Source organism: Epinephelus moara, chromosome 5 (assembly GCF_006386435.1).
Source record: "Epinephelus moara isolate mb chromosome 5, YSFRI_EMoa_1.0, whole genome shotgun sequence".
NCBI classification, from domain to species: Eukaryota; Metazoa; Chordata; class Actinopteri; order Perciformes; family Serranidae; genus Epinephelus; species Epinephelus moara.
Window position 1 is genome coordinate 43985168 of NC_065510.1, and position 8594 is coordinate 43993761.

At 41.1% G+C, this 8594-nt stretch overlaps 1 protein-coding gene and 1 long non-coding RNA gene across 3 annotated transcripts in view; both read right to left on the reverse strand.

The window, feature by feature from the left end:
* LOC126390157 (uncharacterized) overlaps nucleotides 1-8594 on the reverse strand; it is a 698278-nt gene that overhangs the window by 93407 nt on the left and 596277 nt on the right. The window lies entirely within an intron of this gene.
* Nucleotides 1-8594, reverse strand: part of LOC126390139 (nocturnin-like) — a 27312-nt gene that overhangs the window by 3669 nt on the left and 15049 nt on the right. Inside the window, exons 1-3 of one of the 2 annotated variants that reach the window (XM_050044296.1) lie at nucleotides 4534-6243; nucleotides 1365-1495; nucleotides 1084-1258 (exon numbers count right to left, since the gene is read on the reverse strand). In XM_050044296.1, coding sequence (XP_049900253.1) covers nucleotides 1084-1258; nucleotides 1365-1495; nucleotides 4534-4546 — 319 coding nt within the window. In that variant the 5' untranslated portion in view covers nucleotides 4547-6243. Of the gene's footprint in view, nucleotides 1-1083; nucleotides 1259-1364; nucleotides 1496-4533; nucleotides 6244-8594 lie in introns of those variants that run through there. The other variant, XM_050044297.1, reaches the window with a different exon arrangement.

Below are 8594 nucleotides of genomic sequence, written 5' to 3' on the forward strand. Positions count from 1 at the left end.
TTGCTCAGCTGTCTCCTAACATGTAGAGGTGTAAAGAGTGCAGGTTGAGGAGGGGGAGAGTTGGAGTCCAAAGTGAGAGGAGGGCAGGTAGCATGGGAGCCAGAGGAGGTGTGAGGAGTGGGGGATGGGTGTGAGGGGCTCACCAAGTTGGATGAGGTGCTATATGGTCAGCATTCGACTAGCTTCTGCTGCCCTATTTGGTGAGGTGTGTCCCGTGCTTTTGCCCCTCATCGGACCCTGTCAGGTTTTTTTTTGGCTGATTCATCATGCTGTATCAGCAACTATGATGGCAGAACCCGTCAATGAATGAAATCACTGTGATTGCCAGTTCAGCTCAGCGCATGAGAAGAGCAACAGAGGTGAGGAAAGTAAACAAAGAGCTTAAGTCAGGAGGGAGTGAGAACAAAACAAACTTGTTCCATAAGGTAAGATTATTTTTCTTTATCTATTGAGCTCTTCAGTAGAAATGTTTTCTGATGGTTAGTGTTATTGATCACTGGGGTATGGTAAATATGCTCTTTGCAGTATGTTTATGTGCAACTTTTGTGTTCATGTGCAACAAAGTCGGTTTGGTGTGTCTGGGTCCTAATACGTCACCGTTAGTGAAACACTAACTTAGCATTTTCTTCAGGGGTTCCGCTTCTTGACCAAAAAGCGAAGGGTGCTGATTGCGGGCTGACTTGTAGGCTATGGCTGGCAGGTCACGTAGCTGCTCCAGCTGCAGCTATACCTAGATAGAGTCCGTAGATAATTATTTGTGGGTTTGTCAATACGGGCGACCTCTTTCAGGTTGCACATATCAATTTTATCGGTTTGATTAGGTTGATTAGTTTAGCTTTGACTTGCACAAACATTAAAGAAAGCAGGGAAGTTTGAGACCTGATATCAATTGAACTATTTATTTAAACACTAGGAATAAGGATCAGCACAGAGTTTGAAAGCCACTTGTGTCATCATATCTCATTGTATCCCAAATAAACTTTTTTTATACAACTGTTTGGAAGCTAATGTGTTACTGGATATATCAAGGCCTACAATCCACTGTGATGTGATGTGATATTAGAAGGGCTAAAAGTAGCCTACCTTGGGCCAGAATGTTCCACTGCATCACCCTGATGGGGCTACTTGGGGCGCTGTCTCCATCACTGATGTGAGTGAACTTTCTGTGGAAGCGAGGCTGTCGGTCCCTGAGGGCCTCCTCACACTGTCGAAGCAGCTCCACTGGATCAGGGGCACATACGGGGGACACCTTCTGCTCCTGTTAGACAGACATGACACCCTTTATTTCACCTCAGGAGGTAAATAACTATACATATCTGCTGCATTTTTGAATTGATAAAGTGAACAGATGAGGGGGGGGTCACCTGACAGAAAGCTGGATCCAGGTTTGTGACTGCAAGCTGGTGAGATGGAGGGAGGGGAAGAGGAGAGCTGCTGCTGAGGGTCTGAGTCAGGGTGCCGTACAGCCTGGTGGCCCCACCACCCATCGGACACACTGATTGGAAAAAAATACAAAGATGGTGATGGTGTGAAGATGGAGAAAAATAAAACATTAACATTTGTCATTTTAACAACACATCTGTGGTGCAGTAACTGGAGCTGAGAGTTATTTTCAGACACATTTGTAAATGAATGGCCAGAATACTTCTGGTAAGCAGGTGGTGCTGTTTTCTATTTACTGTGTTTGTTGACCTTCAGCTCAAATTATGAGATGAGGGAGTGAGCACCTCTAACAGGCTCCACTGTCTCAGCAGCCAAGTCATGTGGATAAGCCTGACAAATCCCTGTTTTTTAAATTCACACGGTGGCTGAAGTGCTTCTGCTTCGTGGGTGCAGCTCACTATTAGTCCCCTTCAACATCTGTCCACTCACATGTGAACTAAATCATTACTGAGACCTGGGATTAAGACTGATGCTTCCCAATGACTACCACAGACCGACAGGACGGGTATTAAAAGATAATGAACCTAAAATAAATTGTTTGCCACAGCTGGCAACACAGTTTACACCTGCTTTTACAATTTTTTTGGCCACTTGGGAGCAGCACATATTGTCACTATATATAGTGGCATGCACAAGTTTGGGCACCCCTGGTCAAAATTTCCTTTACTGAGAATAGTTTAGTGAGTAGAGGATGAGCTGATTTCCAAAAGGCATGAAAATTAAGATGAAACATGGTTTTCAACATTTTAAGCAAGATCAGTGTATTATTTTTGTTTGGTACAGTTTGAGAGTAAAAAAAATTCATGCAAAAGTTTGGGCACCCCAAGACATTTGAGCTCTCAGACAACTTTTTCCAGGGTCGCAGACCATAATTAGCTTGTTAGGGCTATTACGTGTTCAAAATCATTGTTAGGAAAGGCCAGGTAATGCAAATTTCAAAGCTTGATAAATACTCCTGAACCCTTGTCCCAACAATCAGCAGTCATGGGCTCATCTTAACAGCTGCCTAGCACTCTGAAAACTAAAATAACCCACAAAACAGGAGAAGGCTATAATCAATCAATCAATTTTATTTATAAAGCCCAATATCACAAATCACAATTTGCCTCACAGGGCTTTACAGCATACAACATCCCTCTGTCCTTATGACCCTCACAGCAGATAAGGAAAAACTCCCCAAAAAAACCCTTTAACGGGGAAAAAAATGGTAGAAAGCTCAGGAAGAGCAACTGAGGAGGGATCCCTCTTCCAGGACGGACAGACGTGCAATAGATGTCGTACAGAACAGATTAACATTATAAATTAACAGTAATCCGTATGACACAAAGAGACAGAGAGAGAGACATGGTAGCAAAATGTTTTCAGGTAGTTCTTTCCTCAGTTTGTAATGTTATTAAGAAATGGCAGTTAACAGGAACTGTGGAGGTCAAGCTGAGGTCTGGAAGACGAAGAAAACTTTCCTTTCTGACAGAGCTGCTCATAGGATTGTTAGAAAGGCAAATCAAACCCCCCTTTGACTGCAAAAGACCTGCAGGAAGATTTATCAGATTCTGGAGTGGTGGGGCACTGCTCTACAGTGCAGCGACACCTGTACAAATATGACCTTCATGGAAGAGTCATCAGAAGAAAACCTTTCCTGTGTCCTCACCACCAAAGTCAGCGTCAGAAGTTTGCAAAGGAACATTCAAACAAGCCTGATGCTATTTGGAAACAAGTCCTGTGGAGTGATGAAGTTAAGATAGAACATTTTGGACGCAGTGAGCAAAAGTATGTTTGGAGAAAAAAAGGTGCAGACTTTCATAAACAGAACACCTGTCCAACTGCTATACACAGGGGTGGATCGATCATGCTTTGGGCTTGTGTTGCAGCCCGTGGCACGGGAACATTTCACAGGTTGAGGGAAGAATGGATTCGGTTAGATTCCAACAAATTCTGGAAGCAAACATCACACCATCAGTAAAAAAGCTGAAGATGAAGAGAAGATGGGCTTCTACAACACAGGACAATGACCCTAAACACACCTCAAAATCCACAATGGACTACTTCAAGAGGCACAAGCTGAAGGTTTTACCATGGCCGTCACTGTCCCATGACCAAAACATCCTTAAATATCTGTGGAAATACCTCAAAAGAGACTGAAAGACTCTTAGCTGGTTACAAAAAGAAAACCATCTGTTCATGCAATTTATGCCTGCATTAGTATTTAACTCTGTGCTGTTTGTGAGAACTCTGAACTGCAGCAAATTAAGGCAAAGTACAAATTGACCCGTAGTTAGGCTTGTTAACTTCCAGCTGTAGCAGACAATAAACAGTAATACTAAAACACTTGAGCTTTAGGTCTTCACGTGTTTTCATCTTTCATTTTCAGCAAGAACACTTCAATAACAACAAAACAAAAACAAATATTTGTGTAATCTCATTCAGGTTTCTCACATTTTCTAGAAACAGGTATATTTCACCCAATCAATTTTTTTGCATAGATGTCAGTCATTTCTCAAACAAAGTAATGCACACTTCCCTGTAACAGTATGCCAAAATCTGTTTCAACAATATGTGTTCTGCTGTTCTGCAAATGTGAAAAAAACTGCATATTAATATACATAAAACTGAGACTGACCTCTACTCTGTCAAATAAATTCTGGTGACTAACTTCTCCCTGGCTCCTGTAGACCAGAACTACATGACTATAAAAGGAGGAAACAGATATTGTTCCTACCACCGATGTTTAGGATCTGTCTAGTTCTGTGTGACTGAGTGATACCAGGACTTCAGTGCCAAGGGTCACTTAACATACACCCTGGTGCATTCAGATAAACATGGACAGACCTTTGTGCTCCGTCAAATAGTAATGTTAATAATGACATGGGTCCATGTCTATCCATATACAGTACGTATATATGCCAGCACCAGCCTGCCTGAATATGGTGATTAAACCCACGCTCTCTGCTCCACAGCACCATCAGATACAGAACATCACTGTTGCCCTGATCTTTGATTCTGTATATTCAAAATGACACCAGTCCTATCTGTACAGTAGATACTATAAACATGGCCTCATCTACAGAAAAATCAAGAATAGCTGACTCTTACCCATAGTGTCCATCACTGTCCACAGCTATGTCCACTCCACACTTGAGTAAATTGTCCTTAACACCTCCCTTTAACAGATACTGTATATTGCTGTCAGCTGATTAAGCTTCCTGGCTGAACTGAAAGTGTGTTCAGTCCAACAGGAGACAGTGACAGGTGTGTTTTTGTCAAAGTGAAGGCACAAATCTGACTTCTCGCTGAGCACTGCTGCCTGTAAAGCCTCAGCGAGGTAGAGAGAGACAGGGAGACAGAGATTAGGAAGTACAGACGTCAGCGGGCCATATGGAGTATTACAGGTCACGTGGTGGTGAGAGAGAGAGGAATACACTATGCTCTCTCACAGTCACATACACACAAGCTTAACTGTGGCTGATATATTTCTGATACATAATTGTAGGGACTTATGTAGAGGTTGTCACACCCTCATCTCAAACACTGGCAAAAACATAATACTAGAGTCAACATGGTAACTATAAGTCAGGCTCAGAACAGAGAATAAGTACATTTTAATGGTTTACAGTTTAACAGTTACAACTGCACAACAATGACAGCATGACTATGCGCTGAGCTGAGCGAGTGTGTGGGTCTGTGTGTGTTTTGCAACAATAACTTCCTCAGTTTGCATGTTGTAACAGCACCCAGGTCAGTTTGATAACATTAGTGACGGTAAATTGTGATGTCAGTGTTATTTTCCATGTGCAGTAGTACACTGTACTTTTCCAAACTATAGTTTGGGCTTGTATCAAAATTATTCCCAGAGACAGTATAACTACAGTAAGAAGCTGCAGTTCCCAACCTGTGGTTTGTGGCTTGAACGATTCACAGGGTTCCCACACATTTTCATTAAAACTTTTCCATGACTTTTTTAAGGACCCATAATCGACCGTTCACGGCATATAACATGAACAGAACTGTATAGTATACTTTAATCCAAGTCTTAATTATTGTGTGAAAATGAATCAGCAACCTTTTCAAATCTCTAATAGTTGATTATGTTCATATTAACGTAAAAAAACTCCAAACTATGGGCACAGTCATACAACCTCTTACGAATATGAGTCTGGCACTGGCTCTCGGGGAAAATGGAACAGATTATACTGTGAGTGTATTCTTTATTCATTTGATTATAAACTCATTTCAGGATGCAAGTCTGAAAACAATGCAGCAACATACAGTTTTGGTCAAAATTATTAGCCCCCTTTATGACATCAAACAAAACCCTTAACCTTTCCATGGAAATGACCATAACCAAAAGTGTTTATAGTTTAACTGCTTCCAAAAGAACAAAGAGAAAATCTTCACTAAGCTTGATTAAAATATTTCACTGATAAGCTGAATTGAAACAAGAAAAAGACAAAAATGACAAGGCCCAAATTATTCGCCCTCTAACAATTAATAGTCAATACTGTAACCTTTCTGACTCACAACTGACATCAACATCTTATGGTAGTTCCTAACTAGGTTGGCACAAGCCTATTGAGGGACATGTCTGTTGAGGGACCTTGCGTGGTTTTTGAGCATTGACATTAATCTTGACCGCCCACCACAGGTTCTCAAAAGGACTGAAATTTGGCTCTGAGTGGGCGACTGCAGGACTTTGATTTTGGTTTCCTTCAGAGAAGTTTTGGACCAATTTTGATGTATGCTTTAGGTCATTGTCTTGCTGGAAGACCCAACAGTGACCTAAAGCTAGACTGGCAGCAGATTTCTTTACAAAATGTCAACATAATCTTCTTTCTTCATGATCCAATGCACCCGAACAAGGTTTCCTGTGCCTGAAGCAGCAAAACAGCCCCACAGCATTACGCTCCCACCACCATGCTTAACTGTGGCCTCTCCCTTCCTTTGCCAGAAAAAAGCAACATCCATGTGCCCAAACAGCTCAAGTTTGGTCTCATCTAGGGCTGACCCAAAAAATTCGAAGCTTCGAAGCTTCGTTCGATGGCACGGGATTCGATTGTGAAAAAAAAAATCGAAGCTTCGGCGCTTTTTTCCCCCGTTTTTTTGGGGGAGGCCTTAAACGCAACACTAACCCCGTCAACGAGCCACGAGCGCACTCAGAGCCGCTCTGAGTCTGGTGTCAGAGACACTTCTGATGCTCCGAGCTGCGCATCTGTTTGATTGTGCTGCAGTGTGCGCCGAGAGTTTTAATTTAAGGTGCTCACAGACTCGGGCGCACTATAAGCGGAGCGTTGAGCGCACTTCCGCGTTGTAGTTTCCTATAAAAATGTCCGTGAAACACTACATTACCCCCAATTCTTGCACGTCTCTGTCATGGGGATGTGAAAAATACATGCCGAGCAGTCTTTTGAGTGACACTGGGGCGCGGAGCGGAGTCGTAAAATCTGAGCTTTGCGCGCACAGGGCTTGCGGACGTCCGCTTTTAGTCCGCGCGGACCTCCGCGGAGTCCCCCCCTCCCCACCCCCCTCCACTCCCGTCGTCGAATGCTTCGAATTATATTCGTTCTGAGCTCCGAAGCTTCGAATGTCCAAATATGGATTCGAAGGTCAGCCCTAGTCTCATCAAACCAAAGGACAGACTCCCAGAACTCATGCCCATGTTTCAAATGTTCTCAGGTGATGACCTTTGAATGCAAAGAAAAAAAAAATCATATGGGTGCTAATAATTTCGACCACCTCCATTTTCACTACATTTGGTACAAAATAAACCTAAAGATTTATTTTACATTACAAAATGTACCACATAGGGGCCTTGACACTGATGAATGTTTTACTAGCCTATATTAAGATTTATAAATAATGCATACACTGGGCAGAATTTTTAGGGACATGTTTCATAGTTCCTCGGGGGAAATAATTTTGACCTTAACTGTAAGAATGTAGGCATACGCTTTTTAAGCCTTGGAATTAGATGTGGAAGGTTATCTACATAAGATCAATTATTAATTAATTGTCAAATGACTTTTCCAAACTTTTTATGATTGTTACTAATTCCATTACTTTTCCAGACCTGGAAAATGAGATTGTGAAATTCCCTGACTTTTCCAAGTTTCCCATGACCCTGGATTTAAGAAAATACATTTCTGCGACATATAATTATATAAATGTATCTAAAGGATACACTGCTCTTTAACTGAGTTACTACCCACAGACTATCAAACTGTGAAAAGGGGTAGAAATAAAAAATTCTTTATTTAAACAGAGTTTGACTGACTTTTTGACCTTGTAAGCAGCATGGGCTGTGGTTTTAGGCATAGCAATGTCAACCGGTCTGCCATTTTGATCTTAAGTATTTTCCTAACTATATTGGATGAATTGTCATGAAATTTTATACCTAAGTCCATTTTCTCCCTCAGGATAAACTGTAATAACATTGGTGATGCCTTTACTTTTAATCCTGCACCATCATGAGTCAAAATTTCAACTGATTTATGATTAAATACCCACAGAACTAATGACATTCCCATCTGTATCAGCTGCACTTTGTGTTTAGGAATAACTAGCAAATGTTAGCATGCTAACATGCCAAGCTAAGATGTTGATCATGGTAATCATTATACCTGATGAACATCAGCGTGTCATCAGTGTCCTGAGCATGCTGATGTTCATTTAGCTCAAAATAGCCTCACAGAGGTGTTGCTTTTGACTCAGTCTTGCTCGTAGTCACAGCTATGTGTCTAGAGGTTGTGATCCATCAAACAAAAAGTATTTTTCTTCTTGTTTTGTCTGAATTAATTTGTAGACATGAGGAAGTAAATTCCACTAATCACATGAAAAAATGCAGAGATAAGAATTTTTTAAAATTTTTTTTCAGTTTATCATTTCAGGATCCCCTCAACATGTTGATTAAAAATGCAAAACTTGCAGCAAACAGTGTCTGAGTCTAAATCCACATTCTGCAGAGATCTCTGTGAAGCATCCACTTGTTCATCTTTAAAGGGCCAGTGTGTAATATTTGGCATGGTTTATTGTCAATCTGAATCTGAATCTGAATATTCTACCCATTAATATGTTTATATAAGTGTATAATCGCTATAAAATAAAATTCGTTTGGTTTTCGTAGCCTTATAATTATGCTTTTATATATATACTGTATATAG